The sequence below is a fragment of the Ipomoea nil genome, unplaced genomic scaffold, assembly GCF_001879475.1.
Source record: "Ipomoea nil cultivar Tokyo-kokei standard unplaced genomic scaffold, Asagao_1.1 scaffold2926, whole genome shotgun sequence".
Classification (NCBI taxonomy): domain Eukaryota; kingdom Viridiplantae; phylum Streptophyta; class Magnoliopsida; order Solanales; family Convolvulaceae; genus Ipomoea; species Ipomoea nil.
Window position 1 is genome coordinate 821,995 of NW_017619354.1, and position 18,253 is coordinate 840,247.

The 18,253-nt window shown below is 30.3% G+C and overlaps 1 protein-coding gene across 1 annotated transcript; it reads left to right on the forward strand.

The window, feature by feature from the left end:
- Positions 1-15,759: 15,759 nt before the first annotated feature.
- Positions 15,760-17,169, forward strand: LOC109162105. The gene is made up of 2 exons (XM_019310796.1): positions 15,760-16,220; positions 16,940-17,169. Exons 1-2 carry the CDS (start codon positions 15,848-15,850, stop codon positions 17,032-17,034), a joined length of 468 nt encoding a protein of 155 aa, XP_019166341.1. The 5' UTR covers positions 15,760-15,847; the 3' UTR covers positions 17,035-17,169.
- The last annotated feature ends 1,084 nt before the right edge of the window (positions 17,170-18,253 follow it).

Sequence of the window (18,253 nt, forward strand, 5' to 3'; positions counted from 1 at the left end):
AGTTTCGGTTACGGTTTGAACTAGAGGTTCGAACCGAACCGTGGTCATCCCTAGATAGAGCATGATTTTCGTACATAAATGTCACGAGTTTCATTATTGTTAACACTCTCTCAATCAAACTCGTCACACAAAGTTCTCCTACTATGATTTGCGTCTTATTACACAAGAACGAAGTTTACCAATATCTACTCTCAGGTGATGTCTTGAAAATCGATTACTCTTAATTTTGTAATATGTAACTACTAATCAATACATGTCGTAGCATTTTTTAGTAATTAATTACATATAAATATAAATTATATAACTCTAATTAACAAATTAATCTAAAAACTGATTAAAACTTTTTATATAAATAACATTATCTTTTTAAGATATGCAATCTTTTTTAGTAATAAAATGTCCTAGGAGTTGTGAAAAGTTCAAAAGCGTGGGTGCAAAGCACTATAACAAAACAAAAAAAATATTTGCACCAATCCTAATTCCTAATGAACTTATTTAATGAGTTAATAAAAGTAACAATTATAATGCATCTAAATGATCTAACACTCTCAAGTCTCAATTTTCTTTTTGGCCCGTGCCAACAGCTTAGACATCTCCATCTATGAATTTCTGAATGGTTTTGAGAAAGCAAGGATGATGCGGAGGAAAGAGGGTGAGGAGAAAGAAGAAATGAGGTTTTTACATTATGAATGGTTTTTGGTCTGAATATTTGGGGCCCGCGTGGAGAAGAAGGGGCATTTGAGTTGCGTTCAGCGCAACTTGTGCGGTGCCAGCGAGCGCATAATTTTTTATATTTGGTTTGTTGGCAAATTTGTTTTTTCCTCTTCCCTCTCTTCTCTTTTTTAATCACAATTGAAAAAACTTCTCAAAAATCACAACTGTTAGAGATACTCGACATCATACATCACTCTGTTAGCTCAATTATTTATTTCAATTATTTGTTAGCTCAATTATTTCTCTATTTTACCTCCATTTATCTCCTTTTCTTTTCCTTTCTTTCTATAGTTTATCTTTTTGGAAAATAAAAATCATTGGATTGTGGCCTTGTGGGCAGACCTATCATCTGATAATTTACCATTTGAAAAAAAAAATAAAAATTAAAAAGAAGAAGTTAGAACACCATGGAACACAAATTTACTTAATTAGTAGGGGCAAGAGTGAAACTTCAGATATTTTGTGAGATTTCCTTAATAGTTGCCTATGGCCTAGGCCTGAGGGACCATCGTAGTTGTTTTATTCATATTTGTCGTGACTTGTAACTTTATTCATTATATATATTATATATATATAAAATATATTTGCATCTCGGTAAAAAGGTACTCCGTAATTAAAAATTGACGAATTTTTAAGTTTATTTGATATTTAATTTAATGTTGTGATAACATATAGTATACACAAAAAATTGTATATTATTTTAAGTGAAAATTACACTTTTATCTCTAAGTTATAAAATAATCGTAGAATACATCCCTAGTGTTGATTATGTTCATTTTTCGTTTCTAAATTATCATTGGTGTTGCACATTTCGTACTTGAGTTATAAGGTAATTGTATGATTCGTCCCTAAGTGTTGGTCATGTTCACTTTTCGTCCCTAAGTTATCATTCACGTTGCACTTTTCGTCCCTGAGTTATACTAAAATTACAAATTTCGCCCCTAATCACTACTGTACTACATAAATGGCATACTACGTCACTTAATAGACGACAGTGTTTTAAATAACTACCGTCTAATATATTGTGTTATACTACGTCACTTAATAGATAGCGGTTGTTTAAATAACTGTCGTATATAGTTGACAGACACGACGGTTGTTTAACCACCGTATATAGTTAACATACACAGCGGTTTGGTTTTGAAAACTGCCGTAGAAATTGTATATTTACAACGACAGTCACTTACACGCGCGACACTTCGAAAACCGCCGTGTATGTGTAAAAAAAAAAAATCGTTGGTGGTTATTTAAAGTGTATGACATACAAAAATTAATAAGGTATATAGGTCGGTTATTTAAAAAACCGTTGTCTATTAAGTGACGTAGTATAACAAAATATTTTAGACGGTGGTTATTTAACAAACCTCCGTCTATTAAGTGACGTAGTAAATCATTTATGTATTAGTGATTAGGGACGGAATTTAATTTGCAATTATAGTATAACTCAGGGACGAAAAGTGCAACGCCAATACTAACTTAAGGACGGAAAGTGAGCATGAACAACACTCAGGGACGAATTCTACAATTATTCTATAACTCGTGGACGAAAAGTGCAACGCCAATGATAACTTAGGGACGAAAGTGAGCATGATCAACATACAGGGACGAATTCTACAATTACCCTATAACTTAGGGACGAAAAGTACAATTTTCTCTTATTTTAATTTATGAGAAAATTTGATCTAGCTATTTGAAAGTATGCTGTGGACATATTCGTTGTAATCCTAGTCAGCAAATGACCTCAAATAGGTAAATAAGTTTAGGTTGTCTATGAGAGAAGTTTAGATTGTCCATAATTAATCATTTCAAATCAATAATTTGAGTTAATACCCAAAATCGTCCTCGACTATAGTGGTTTTTCTCAATTTCGTCCTAAACGACTTTGGTGACCTAATATCGTCCCAGACTTTTGTGTTTCGCTCAATTTAGTCACAGACTTTTGTGTTTTTGCTCAATTTAGTCCCTCATTTGTTATTCTGTCCATTTGGTGTTAAATAAATAGACAATTCAGTAATTTTAATATTGGCATCTCTTTACTCATAGACATGTGAACTGCGAAATCCCTTTTTTTTTTACGAATTACTCCCAGAATTACTCTTAAAACTGCGAATATAAAATTTCATTTGCAGGTCCGGGAGTAATTCTGGGTGTAATTCGTACAAGAAAGAGGAATTTCGCACTTCACAAGTTGAAAGTAAAGAGAGATCAATATTGACATTATTGAATTGTCCCTTTATTTAACACCAATTTGACGGAATAATAAATGGGGGACTAAATTGAGCGAAACACAAAAGTCTGGGACGATATTAGGTCACCAAAGTCGTTTAGGACGAAATTGAGAAAAACCACTATAGTCGAGGACGATTTTGGGTATTAACTCTCAATAATGTCAATAGACAATTCGCACAAAATTTACATTACTTTATATTACAATAATTCGTTTTAAAATTTTGAAAATAGAATTTTATTTTATTGTATTCAGTGAGTTGTAAAAAAAAAAAGTCACGTTATTTTATTCTTTTTTTTTTTATTAAAAAAATATTATAACAAAACGTATTTATAAAAGTTTCCTATAATTTATTGACAATGTGTGAGATTATACACTATCATTACATTACTATTTGTTAATATTTGTACTGCATTGTTCACTTTGGGCTTCAAATTTTGGATGTTTGTTTTTTAATCTCAATTAAATTTGTAATTTAAATAATTTATAGTTCTTTAATGGGAAAATGACACTTTTTCCCCCTGAGTTATATACCTATAGCATTTTTTACCCCTAAATTATTGAAGTGGCTGTTTTCCCCCCTGAAATGTTAAATGGACATATTTACCCTTCAACTAAATATTTAATTTATTTTTTTTCTCCAACAAATTATGACCATAATTTGGTTCGAACCAAACAAACACTATAGCAACCAAACCGAAATATTCTAATTACAATTTAGAATCGAAATCCGATATTTAGAGTTTATTAAAATCGTGAACCAGAACAGACGGTTCATGTTCCGAACTGAAAAAATAAAATACATATATTGTTGAATTTATACTATTTTAAAATAAAAAATAAAATTTTAAAATAAAGACGGTTCAAAATCACGAATCGGATCTAGAATCGCCGGTTCACGGTTCAAGATTCAATTTTTTTTTGATACATAATTTTAATAAATTGACATTTAAATATTGGATTCTAGATCTGAATTATAACCGAAAACTATTAATTCGATTGCTATAGTATCCGGTTCAATTCAAACCGAACCGTGGTCATCCCTACGTATACGCAATAATTTGTTGGAGAAGTAAAATAAATAAAATATTTACTTTAAGGGTATAAATGTCAATTGAATATATCAGGGGTGAAAAAGCACCACTTTTAGAATAACTGAGGGGGCTAATGTGCTTACCTAAATAATTGAGGGGGAAAAAGTGCTATAAGTATATAACTCAGGGGTAAAAAGTGCCATTTTCCCTTCTTTAATTATGTTATGTTGTATGATATACTATTCATAAAAGTATCAGAATATGTTCATCTATTTTGAGACTTGAGTTACCGTCTATATATAAATCATTAAAAAGTATACACTTGTGTCACTCAAACAAATCTCACACAACAATTAAGAGTAGATGATGGGGTTATCAGTTAACTCAGTTCCTTTGGTTCACGATTGATTTTTGAGACATGGTTCGATGCTTAACAAGTTAAGATGTTAATAAAGTATCTTGTCTATACTCATAACAAGATCATTTCATAGGTCATAATTGCTCTCTAGCACAACGTCTAGCTAATTGATTAAATTTGTTAATTAGAAAGTGTCACGTTAGCCTACTTATAAGGCAAAAATTTGTGTAGACAATCTTTGTTTGTAAGACGGTTCATGTGAATATGAAAATGTAATACTTATACTAAAAAATGTATTACTAATCAGAACTAAAAATGTTTATTACTTATATGAAAAATTGTAATACTTTTGAAGAAAAACATAATACTTTTACATTTTGATATAAAAGTATTACATTTTTCGTCATAAGTATTATATTTTCTCTTATAAGTAACAAAAACTTGCCAACATTATTTATAAGAGAAAGTGTAATAATTTTGATGAAAAATGTAATACTTTAACATCAAAATGCAAAAGTATTACACTTTCCCTTATAAGTAAGGGACATTTTATTCCTAATTAGTATTGCATTTTTCAGTATAAATTACATTTCCATATTGACCGACCCGACCCGCATCATGTGTGACCCTTATTATAAATACTAATATTTTCTACGCTTGATGCGCAAAATAGGTGTCTAATATTAGTACTTTATATTAAAATCTTAGTTTATTTAGATTTTAGATATTTATATTATAAATAGTAATAATAATAATAATAATAATAATAATAATAATAATAATAATAATAATAATAATAATAATAATAATAATAATAATAATAATAATAATAATAATAATGTAGAATATTTTTATAAATTTAATATTTATATTTTAAGAAATAACTAACATATAACTCCAATATATAATGTGTATATATTATTATTATTATTATTATTATTATTATTGAAGAAGATAAGAAAATATTATTATTGTAGGGTAAGCCCGTTTATAATTGTCGCCGGTTCTGTTCAAACAAAAAAAAAAAAAATCAATAAATAGTTCATGCGGAAAACCGAACTTAGAATCTTGTGGTCACTAAGTTAATTACTAACGAACTTTTCTGGAGTTGCACATACTATTCATATTACAACATCTATCATATCTAAATCCACTGTCCGGCCTCTTAGACACGACTTATTCAATATTACTTATGTTTTGTGACGCCTTCTTGAACGTTGATTTGTAATACAATCACTCTACAAACTCTAGATGATATAATTTGTTGAATAAATTTCTATCTCAATCTAATTTAAGAAATAAAATTTTGAGATGAAGAATTCAACTTTTTCATTCGTATTGGGCAACCATGAAATTTTTGCCCGCATGGAAAATTCAATTGGTCATATAGATGAAGTTTGAGAACAACAACAACAATGAAATTTATGGGATCCGTCACCATTAATTACCTGGATCCGCTACCATTAATTGTTCGCACAGGCTTAACTCACTGATTCAGTAGACAATATTTTAGAGAAGAGACTAAAGTTCGAACCTTGACAGCAATAATGTGGTGATTATGTTCAAAGTAAACAGATCTCTTATACGCACAAACATTTGACCTTATCAACTGAGCTAGTGAGTTATCCTGATTTTACTTGGGATTGAAAATTCAAACTTTTGGGAGAAGTGTCTTCAAAAAAAAAAAAAAAACTTTTGGGAGAAGGAAGACAACGAGAATCATGCGGAGCCGTGTTGGATAGATCACTATACTTTGTCCGACACTCCGGTCTCCGGTGATTCCATTACGTGTCCAAATGCTTATCACCAAGAATCACGCATCGCCGTCGATCGTCGTGGTAGGGCCCACCCCTCTTTAGTCAACGCCCCAATATGCTGATGTCAGGTCTACCGTTCACACCCTGCACCTCTCATCTCCTCCACTAATTTCAGTAATTTGTATCGTTTTTTTTAATCCGTAATTAAATTAGTGTACGTATGCTGACGCATGATTAATCCATCCAACGGTCCCATCTCCATCTCATCGCCTTTGTAGGAAACTTGTACGGTAAGCAGAAATTATTTTTTTCACGCCTAAATGTAGTTGAGAAATTGACGTAGGCTTATCGCATAAATTATTGCATTATCCTGATAACAATTAAAAAACCTTATCGTTTAGGAAGATCATATCATTACTATGGAACATTCTGGAGGGTATATTTTTCCTTAAAAAATATTTCTAATGTTATCTCTTATTAAAAATATAAGGATAAAGATATATGACTTGACCAATAAAATTGCTGTAATTTCTTGCTCAAAACTAGCTTCCAAATATCAAAAAATAAAATTTAAGTATTAAAACTTAATGCACATCCCTATTATTTCTTTTTATATTTTTTTTTTCAACTTAATTTTTTTTGTACAAATAAAATTAATATTTCAAAATATATTATTAAAAATGCTCTAATTGGTATATTTTAAATAGCATTCATTTGTCAATGATTTTGTGATATAGTGGCATAATGTGACTTTCCCAAATGAGAGGTAACGTATACTACATTGTAATAGAGTTAGTAATACTACAAAAATAACATTCATTTTGATATATTTTAATTTTCTAAAATATAAATATATATGTACATAAAGTCATTACTTTTTTTTTGGGTAAGGACATAAAGTCATTACTTTAGTATAATATTTATGTAAATTTAACTTTGTTTTTATGAATATATAAAAATAACATTGTCACTATAAAATAAATGAAAATACATATAATTAATATATATTTGGGCATGTAAATTAATTGTTATTAATTTTCGAAAGATTAAAGCAACACACATAACCTTCATTTACTAAAGAAATATATTATCTTTGAAAGTATTATCTTTGGAAACCTAAAACAACGTAACTCTAAACCTAAAACAACACACACACCCATGTTCTAGCCATGTCTTGCTTTGAACTCAAAATATTTGCATCTTTACCCCCTCAACTCTAAACCCTATAGTGTTTTACACCCCATCTTTTTCATATTCATCTTAACCCCCAAAACTTAATTTTCACCTTATCCCATGTTGAACCCCACCTTCTAGCATTTGCACTTCAACCCCCTAAACTCTCTGTCTTGTCCCACTTCGGACCAAATCTCTCTAGCCTTTGCATCCAATTCCATAAACTTCAGCTTAATTATGTCTTACTTTGACCCCCTTCCCCATATCCAATTAACGTTGGGCACGTGCGCAATTCCTCCATCAATACCAATAACAATTTTTAAAATTAAATTACTATAAAATTTATATCTAAATAAAGTAAATATAAAATGGTATAACGACAATTAAATAAATATAACAATATATTTATGTCTTTATAAGTAATTTTATATGTTACTACTTAAAACTACCTAACTAAATTACCACTTACCAGACATCTCAGTTGGGTAAAACAACTAACACTATCTTCTATCAATTATCAATTAGCACAATTCATTATTCGATAATTGCCAAACACCTCCATTTTAAAATAATCTTTACGAGTCTTTTTTGATAAACAAATACATTAAATAGAATAAAAATGTAATTAAATAGATATATTAATTTTATTTGTTGTGAAGAAAATGAGAGTTGTCTTTTATAAATTTTGAATTTAATATATTTATACTATTACGTTACAATACTCTTTGTGATTAACATATTAAGAAATTCCTATCTATCGATCAATACTCATGTTGAATTGTACATGAAATAAACATGTAAGTATGTAACTATGTTTGGTTGTATTATATACTATCATTGTCAATATTGATAGTACCTAAACAATTAAACATATCTAATATTTATATCAAGTATAATTTGATATTGGTATCAATCAACACTTAAGAAAAAAAACAAGCATATATATTGTTATATATTTTTATCTTAAAATAAAATGCAGTATTATAAAAATTATAAAAGCTTGATAAGATCATAAGATTGTGGAGAAAATATATTTGAATTCAGGCGAATGAATAGTCTGTTCCGTATCTCAAAAAATAAAATAAAATAAAATAAAATAAAATAAAAAAGTCTGTTGGTATGTGTTCTCGCCAATCGTTATATCATACACCACGGCGCACATAGCACTGTGCGCCGCGCGCCTCCCAAAACAACGTCGTTTTGGGGTAATGTTGGGAGGCGCGGTAGGAAGTTACTGAGATTATGTGTACTTGTTCACAACGTTATGTGTATTTGTTCACAACGTTATGTGTATTGATTCATACAGTTATGTGTATTTTTTATACAATTATGTACATTCTTTTTATACAATTATGTACATCCGAATCAGAAAATTTGTGTGTATTATGTTAAGAGTTGATGTGTATTATGTTAAAAGTTTATGTTTATTATGTATTATGTTAGATTATGTGTATTATCTTTTAAAAGAGTATGTATATTTTGTTATATAATTATGTACATTCATGTATAACATTATGTGTATTCTAGTATAACATTATGTACATTCTTGAACAGCGGGTTTTTTTTTTTTAAAGAAAAAACTACTGCCATTCACTGGGGCGAGAAATTTCAAAAAAAAAAAAAAATTAAAACGACGTCATTTTGCATCTGGGCGCATAGTGCAACGCGCGCCGTGGTGTAGGATATAAATTCAGTCGCATTGTCCTCTTTTGGGCTAATGCACAAATGGGTTTAGAGAAAGTTGAAGGGAAAAAAAGGTAAGCCCAACAAGCCCCAATTATTGTAAAATGCTTTAGCGGCTCTATAGGGCAATTTATATCCAACACCAACTCAGATGCAAAACGATGTTGTTTTATTTATTTATTTTTTTTTTTTGAAATTTCCCGCTCCAATGAATGGCAGTACTTTTTTCTTTAAAAAAAATCCGTTGTTAAAAAATGTACATAATGTTATACTAGAATACACATAATTGTATACATGAATGTACATAATTATATAACAAAATATACATACTCTTTTTAAAAGATAATACACATAATCTAACATAATACATAATAAACATAAACTTTTAACATAATACACATCAACTCTTAACATAATACACACTAATTTTCTGTTTCGGATGTACATAATTGTATAAAAAGAATGTACATAATTGTATAAAAAATGTACATAACTGTATGAACAAATACACATAATTGTGTGAACAAATACACATAATCACAGCAACTTCCTACCGCGCACAGTGCATAATAACGACACATAATACATAATATAACGACGTCGTTTTGGGAGGCGCGCGACGCACAGTGCTACGCGCGCCGTGGTGTAGGGTATAACGATTGGCTCTATAGTCTTTCATAAAACTTGCTAAATTTATGATAAATACTCAAGCTGAAGTAAAAAAATGTTTAATTTAGAAGGTTAGTCAATAGTCTAATAAGTATGAGAATTGCTTTTCTTTCGAACCTTAAAAAAAATTGATGGAAATATTTGTAAAATTAGAATTTTGAGTGGTTATTTTGTGGTATAAATATATGTGAGGTTATTTATGTTTTGGGCCGTGTCAAAGCGGATATAGGTTCTTCTAAGTGCGACGAAGAAATTGATATGTTATGTGCTTAAAATAGATAATGGATTAATGAAAAATTGATTCTCGAAGTATATTCATTTGAGTTGGAAAAATAGAGTTGAGAAGGTTTGTAAGAAACATTTGTCCCACATTGAAAAGCGATGTGGTTTTGCACTAGTATATACAATTTCCTTGTTGGATGGGCTTGAATTTTATAGCATAGAGACTCTTTTGCGCGCAGAGTTAAGAGAGGATGCAAATCAAAACATGAAAAGGCTCGACTCTTGTACACCTTTATAAATGCATGAAAGTCGTCGGGGTCTGTCAAATTGCCTCAGGGTTTACTGGTTAAGACTTGTCTTTAGAAGTTGTGTTCTTAGTTGACAAGTTCCTAATTGTTCATATTTTCACCTTGTATTTAAACTTATTTTGCTTGACATTTTCTATAATTTTGCTCAAAGTGTTCATCATTTCATTTATTTATATGTTTAGGTGCAATTCTTTAATTGAGAGTTTAATCTTTAATGGTTGTAACTATTTTGACCTCAAGTGTTATTTCATATTAAAGTGAGGGTTACAAAATTCAATGTTAAATGTCATTAGTGCTATTCTATTTCTCCTACAAATATATGTATTGGGCAGAAGGTTTGGATAATGAATTTAGAACTTCAAAAGTTTTATTTTTCCTCTCCACGAAACTCTCTTTACTTAAAAAAAAAAAAAAAAGAGTTTGCCAACACTTCACGAATAAGTAGAACATATATGTTGATGGAGTACAGATCCAATGGGCCTAGGGCCCGAGAAGAAAAATAGATAAAAGGAAAAGAGATAAGGCCCAAAAAGAAGAAAAGCCTAGAGATAGATGCGGATGAGTCCAAAGAGTCGGCGCGAGTGCAGAGTCGACATGGGCAGGGGGATCGGCATGGCAAGATAGTTGTTGGCATTTAAGAGGCCCCTTTTAAAGCCCGGTCAAACATGCCGTTGGGAGGCCCAGTGACGACAGCCCAACGGTCCCTAGAGCGCAAATTATGTTGTGCAACCGAATGCACCTTGCAAGGTGCATACGGTTGCAAAACGGCGCCGTTTTGGTTAAAAAAACGCGCGTCCCACTTAAAGAAGAAATCAGGTTCGATTCCCGGCAATAACATTTTTATATATCCAGAAATTCATAACTATATAACCACAATTTCATAACTATATATCCACAATTTTATAACTATATATCCACAGTAAATGAATGAAGTAAAAATCCACAATAAATGAATGAATGAAGTAAAAATCCACAATGAATGAACTAAATCAGGGCCGGATTTTAGGCTGTGCAAGCTGGGCTACCGCACAGGGCCCCCAATTTTAGAGGGGCCCCAAATTTTAGAGGTTCAATATTTAATTTTTACCTAGCTAGTTTAAAAATAAAAATTAAAAAGTTTTCAATTAAACTTTAAAGGTTTTATGAAGAGATGGTAAGAATGTGTATTTATTGTATTTTAACTTGGAGGTCAAAGGTTCGAAACTTGCATGTATTAGTTTTAAAAATTATGATTTTGGTAGGGCCACATTTATTTACTAGAACAGGGCCACCAAAACTTAAAATACGGCCCTGAACTAAATATCCACAATATATGATTGAACTAAATATCCACAATGAATGAACTAAATATCCATAAATTCATAACTATATAACCACAATTTCATAACTATATATCCACAATTTCATAACTATATATCCACAGTGAATGAATGAAGTAAAAATCCACAATGAATGAATGAATGAAGTAAAAATCCACAATGAATGAATGAATGAATGAATGAAGTAAAAATCCACAATGAATGAACTAAATATCCACAATATATGATTGAACTAAATATCCACAATGAATGAACTAAATATCCATAAATTCATAACTATATAACCACAATTTCATAACTATATATCCACAATTTCATAACTATATATCCACAATAATGCTATTGCTGAGAGTCGAACCTGATTTTTTTTTTTTTAAGTGGGACGCGCGTTTTTAATAAAAACGACGTCGTTTTGAACCGTATGCACCATGCGCATGGTACATTCGGTTGCACAGCATAACTATTGTCCCTAGAGTTAATGAGCCAATTTATGGCCTTTAAATGTAAGCATTCAAATTACCCAAGGGATGACCCACTATAAAAGGGGCTCCTTGAGAATGTAGAAGGAGACGAGCAAAAAGTGAGACTGCGAAAGCAGACCAGCAAATATACAAGAAACTATTCACTTTTCATGGCGGATTATTTAGCTTTATTTCGAAAGGTGAATCCACCAACCACGGTTGTGTTGGACCTCCATGGGCCCAAAAACCCTAGAACCAATATATGTATTGGCAGAATGTTTGGATAATGAATTTAGAACTTTATAATTTTTATTTTTCCTCTACACGAAACTCTCTTTACTTAAAAAAATAAAAAATAAAAATCTACCAACACTTCACGAATAAGTAGAAGTGTTCACCTTGTTCACATTCGTTGAAAGCATTATATTTGAGTGATCATATATAGTGTTTTAATTCATTGTATCATAGAAGATTAATACTACAATGCTCATAACACTCTTAAATGGTAACAAATTAATTTTAAGAAAAAAATGTGTGTTACAAGACGGAGTAAATTTTCGTTCTTCACCATTTATTGAGATTATTTCAAAAAGTCAAATCCCTTTATTTTATCTTTTTGGGCTTATTCACCAACATATTGGATAGTCTTTTTTAAACTTATGAAAAAAAAAAAAAAACGACAAAAAATTAATTTAATAGGTAAGAAAATCTCCCAAATTTAAATATCATTTGATTTTTTTTTTTTTTTTTTTTTTTTTTTTTTTTTTTTTTTACGGAATCGATGTAAAAGCATATCATATAATAGCATCTTCAATTGCTTTGGTTTATATTATCTCAATTTTTTATAGGCCTCATTAGCTACCATCTAAAAGAATTCATTCTTCAGAATTGTTCAAGTTTTTTCTCAATTTTTTTTTTTTTTTTGGGATCTACCTACTACACGTTAACTATCTTTAATTATTTATTTTAGTTATTACCATTTTTAGTTTGAAAAAAATGCCAAGTGCCGTCATTCAAACCTTTGCTCTTGGCAATGAGGAAAAGAAATAGACAAATAGAGTGGTGGCCAATTTGTGATCACTCCCAAGCAATTTAGTGGATGCATGAAAGGCATGTGTCCTTTAGATGCTCTACATGTCACCATACATTTTTAAAAGACAAAAATACATTTGTAACGTTATTTTTAAATTTTCTCTCTCCTCTAAAAATTCGACTTCCATTAATGAAAGACTCCAATAAAAAATTTTAAGTCAACAAAACAAATTCTCAAAATTTTTCATATGAAATGCTCCAAGCAACGTTACACAACCACTCAATGATAAGTGTCGTGGAAATTAAAGAGCAAACCACATTATGATAACATGAAAGCATAAATGAAGTCATATATTTACCGAACACGCAATCATATATTTATGTATGCACCTAAGTTTTGTTTGCTTGCAATTTTGGCTATAAGTTGATGGTTGATCAAATTTGCTTGTGTATAGTTAAATAACTAAGTTAATGTGAATTTAATTGGTTTTGTGATTTTCTAACATTTTTTTAGGATCAAAGTTTAATGCATTAAAACGGAAGTAATAATGGTCTCAAGAAAAAAAGGAGGGGAGATCAATAACTCTTTGCAACCTGACAAAGAAACGGTCTCTCGAGCAATAGCATGGACTGCACGATTCGTAGATCACCTAGCAAAGTAAAAAATCACATTATGAATCTGGGGTGCAATTTATTTTACATCGTCAATAATAAAACCAAACGAAGAACTAAACGAATCAGAAGACAAAGCGTAATAGGACAGTTGAGAGTCAATCTCAACATCTACGTCTCCCAGGTCGAACTCCTTCAACCAGCTAAGTGCCTCTTGAATACTGACTACTTCAGCCTCTTTAACAGTAAATGAACCAATAAAATTCTTTCCTTTCGCTGCAATGAACCGCCCCTGTTCGTCCCGAATTATCCAGCCCATACCCATCACACCGTTTGTTGAATCCAAAGCCACGTCCGTATTCAGTTTAATACGACCATAATCTGGGGGTTTCCAACATTCCTGAACATTGTTAGGCTCAACATTAGACTCATCAAGACCATAGTTTAAGACTTTAAGTATTTCGTAATTTATTGATATAAAAGTGTTTTTGCTACTTAATTAATTAAATAATGTTTTTTTAAATATGAGAAGAAAAAAGAAAATTACATAAAACAAGATGATTTATGCACCCTTACAACATTCACAAAGATTAATGGGTTTAAATCTTTTTGGAATTCTAAGTACATATACACAAACTTGAGTGTGTGAGCGGTGAAGTCATCCACTGAGAATGTGAAACCTCTCATTTAATATGAGCTATTATGATTGATCTAAAATAAAAGATGAGTTGTTGTTGTTGTTTTAAAAAATTGAACAAGTAACAAAATTTTTACTTTTAAGGTACATTTAAAAAAAAAATGAAAAACCAATTTAATATGGAGTAATTTCAACAAATTTGAAATTTAAAGGAGATATAAAGCCCGCTTCGATAATATATTCGCTAAATATGTTGACATGTAAACTACAATTACGAATTGCTAAAATTACTTTATCAACTCAATAGTCAATGATATTACTTATTTGAAATCTCACAAAATCATATACTACTAGCAAAGATCAAAATGATTTTAAAAATTAAAATATGTGAAAAAAACACGTGTTACTTACAAGAAAACAAATTTTAGATAGTAACACACTAAATCGTAAATATCATTGATCGGTTCTTACGTAGTTTCGTTCCTTCACAATTTGAGCTCAAAAGTGTATTCATCCCTTTAAATTTGTCATTGTCCTAGAATGAAAAAAAAAATAAAAAATTATAAAGTAATATAAAATTATAGACCTATCATTTTCTAGGATGTTTTCATACACAAATACAACATTACGGTCTAAAAGGGACTACTAGATGAAATTTTATTTTATATAATTGACATTGTTAAGTATATATTAAATATAAATTAAAGTAAATACTTTTTCTGTGTGTCTAATTTCAAGAAGAGTTTTATTACATCTACTTCAAAATTTTACTCTATCACTTTTATTCCATGATACGGTAACCATGGATATAATAAGTCTCGAGAAAAGTGTTTCTACATCAAGAATTTGTAAGAAGAAGTATAACTATTTGGAGTAAAAAGTGGAAATCCATATAATATTTTTCTTAAGAATTCACCCCTAATTTCAAAGAAAATATTCTTTTTATTCTAAATTAGATGGTTTAGGACCAGATTTTGAGGAATAATGATTGAGGTGGAGGAGAGAGGGTAAGGTGAGAGAAAGTTTGAGTTCCTTACCGTAAAATGGAAATTTTGTGAGTCAGGTGGGTCCCAACAACTTTATTAACAGCGTTGATTCTGCGCGTTGGAAAAAAGTAGCGTGCCCAACGGGTGCCTGCCGTGCACTCACCTGCAGGATGTGTTACGCAATACTTTTTTTTTTTCTTTTTCTAATTTTGTTTTTTATTATTTTTTTTCTTTTTTCCTCTCCTCCCACTCTCTCTTTCCTAATCATACACCTGTAAAACCTCTTCTAATCTGGAAGGATCTTTTGTTTTTGGAGAAGGATCTTTTGTTTATTTACCCGTGAGTTGTAATGTTGACTTTTGCTGAGTTGGAATTTTGGGCCCACTTCAGACAGTACAATATCGGGACCCACAAGCCCAAGTGGCGAAGTTCTAGTCGACCACGTCATTCGAATTTGAACAAGAATCTCAAAATTCTTCTAGCATCCTCGGAAGACATAGCAGGATCCAGCTCAGCCACCCCGCTTCTGGCGCCGCCATCGTTGAAATTCCTTTATAAGCCATCGACCCCACCTCCCCAGAGACCATTTATTCTTTCAAATTTCAAAACCCCCAATCACGCAAAGCCCCAATCAGAGCCGCTTTATCGGTGCGCCATGTCGGAACCTAAAGCTCCACCGCCGCTGCTCAAGCACAAATCGTGGTCCCCCGACTCCCACCGCGATGAGGCTTGGCTCAGGCGGAAGGGGAATAACCGTGCGCGACGGGAGCGGAGCAAGAGCGTGACCGACGACGACTTGGATGAGCTCCGCGGTTGCATCGAATTAGGGTTCGGCTTCGACCCCGATTCGCCCCGTTCGGATCCGAAACTCGCTCGGACTTTTCCGGCTCTGGAGCTCTATTGCGCTGTTAACAGGCACTACGCCGGCAGCTTGTCGCGGTCTTCGTCGTCGACGACTTTGGCATCAACGGATTCCGATACGGCGTCGTTGGTAGGAAATCCCCCGCCCGGTCCGATTTCTGATCTAGGTAATATTTTAACGCATAAAATTTGCAAATTCAGTCATTTATTTGTTTATTTTTATGAAATTAAACCATAAGCTTATTCCTCATGATGTTAATTATACTCAATTATGTTATTATAAATATAAATAAAAATAAAAAAATTAAAATATTTTAAATTATTTAATATAATAATATTTTTGAGCTTCTATTGGTCAAGTATTTATTATTTTTATAGAATACAAAATTACAATTACAATTAAAATTAAAATTAATATTAAAATTATAATTTTATATGGTTAATATAATCTCTAATTATGTTCATATTCAAATAAACTTATAGAGAGAATTTACATAATTACATTGATTTATTCTTAATTGTATTTCATCTATATTATAATTTTCACAATACGAATAATAACTAAGATAATTACATTTGGAAAACAAATTTCAAATTTTATATGTGTAAATTTAAACTCTAATTGAACACATTTTTTATATTATTATATAATATATAACTTTTTTATTTTTCAAAAGTATATTTTTATATGATTATATAATATATAGCTATTTTATTTTTTAAATGTTGTGCTTTTTTTAAAAAAAGTAATAAAAGATGTTGTGGCATTAATTGTAACATTAATTATTTCTCAAAATATATAGCTTTATTATATAAAGGATTTATTTTGATGTTATTCTAATTTTTCTTTATTTTTAATTATTATTTATAATTTGTTATTAATTAGATAAAAGTGATGAGCCGGAGATATTGAAGACGAGATTGAGATACTGGGCGCGGATGGTGGCATGTTCGATGCGACAAAATTCACCAATTTTGTGATCACAACCAATTCTGGACGGAGTAAATTTTTTTATATATATTTTTTGGAACCAAAATTGTAAATTTTCTAATATAATGGTAATTCGCACAATTTTGACTTGGATTCAATTGAAAAAAGAGTAGCATTACTATTTTGAGTATTTTCCCCAAAGCTCTTCTCTACTTAAAAAGATTTTTGAAGCAAAATCTCGCGACGTCTTAAAATTTTTCTTTATTTTTTAGCACAACTTATTTTTGAAGCTGCTATATGCATTTTTTTTAAATACTTTTTGAAAATACAAATATCATTTTACAAAAGAAAAAAAAAATCACAACATTCTCCTGTTTTGCACATTAATCATATTATTTATGCTCTTGCTAATAAAAATCATTTTATTTTATATAAAAAGATACAATATTTTTCTTTGTGGAACACTCTAGAGCTAGATTTTTTCTATAAATTTAAAATCTTTACGTAAAGATCAAGTTACAACCGTATCAAACATAAAATTTATTATTTTACTAACTAGAAAATATTTGTTCTCAATACATATTGATAATATAATGGCCCAAACGCCCAAACGGACTAATAACGTTGAATGTCCAAAATAGATATCGCTATGTGTTTGTTGTTAATAATTTATATATTTTAAATAAATTTAAAGTACATAATATCTTAATTACATATAACATGGTAATAAGTATAAACACATAAATTGTTTATTGCAAAAATATAATATGTTAATTGCATATACATAAGATGTTGATTAACATGTTATATGCCAATTGTTAATATATTATATATCTGTAATTAATATTTTGTGTATGTAGTTATCATGTTATATATTTGTAATTATCATGTGATATGTCTTTATTTTATTTGCAGGTACATAAACGATTAATGTATTTACATAATATGTCAAAATTAGAGATACATAATATAAATGTTAATTTTAAATTATGACTCACAATGTAAGGTAGACCTTATCTTCTATTTATGGTATAATAAGCGTGGTCCTTAGAGTTAATTCAATCAAAATCATTGCGGATAATTAAGGTAGGGTTTACGCATTAAAAAAATGCAAAAAATAGTGATTTTACAATTATGGTATGTTAATCATGTCAACTTCAATCATTTTCTCTTTTCTTAATTACATCCTCATCCCATTAATTATGCTATTATACCATAAATATTGAATTACGATTAAAATACATAATTACCATATACATTATATCTCAT

Coding starts and splice junctions, on each gene's coding strand:
- LOC109162105 (XM_019310796.1), top strand. CDS start 15,848: ATGTCGGAACCTAAAGCTCCACCGCCGCTGCTCAAGCACAAATCGTGG. Junction 16,221..16,939: donor CGGTCCGATTTCTGATCTAG/GTAATATTTTAA, acceptor GTTATTAATTAG/ATAAAAGTGATGAGCCGGAG.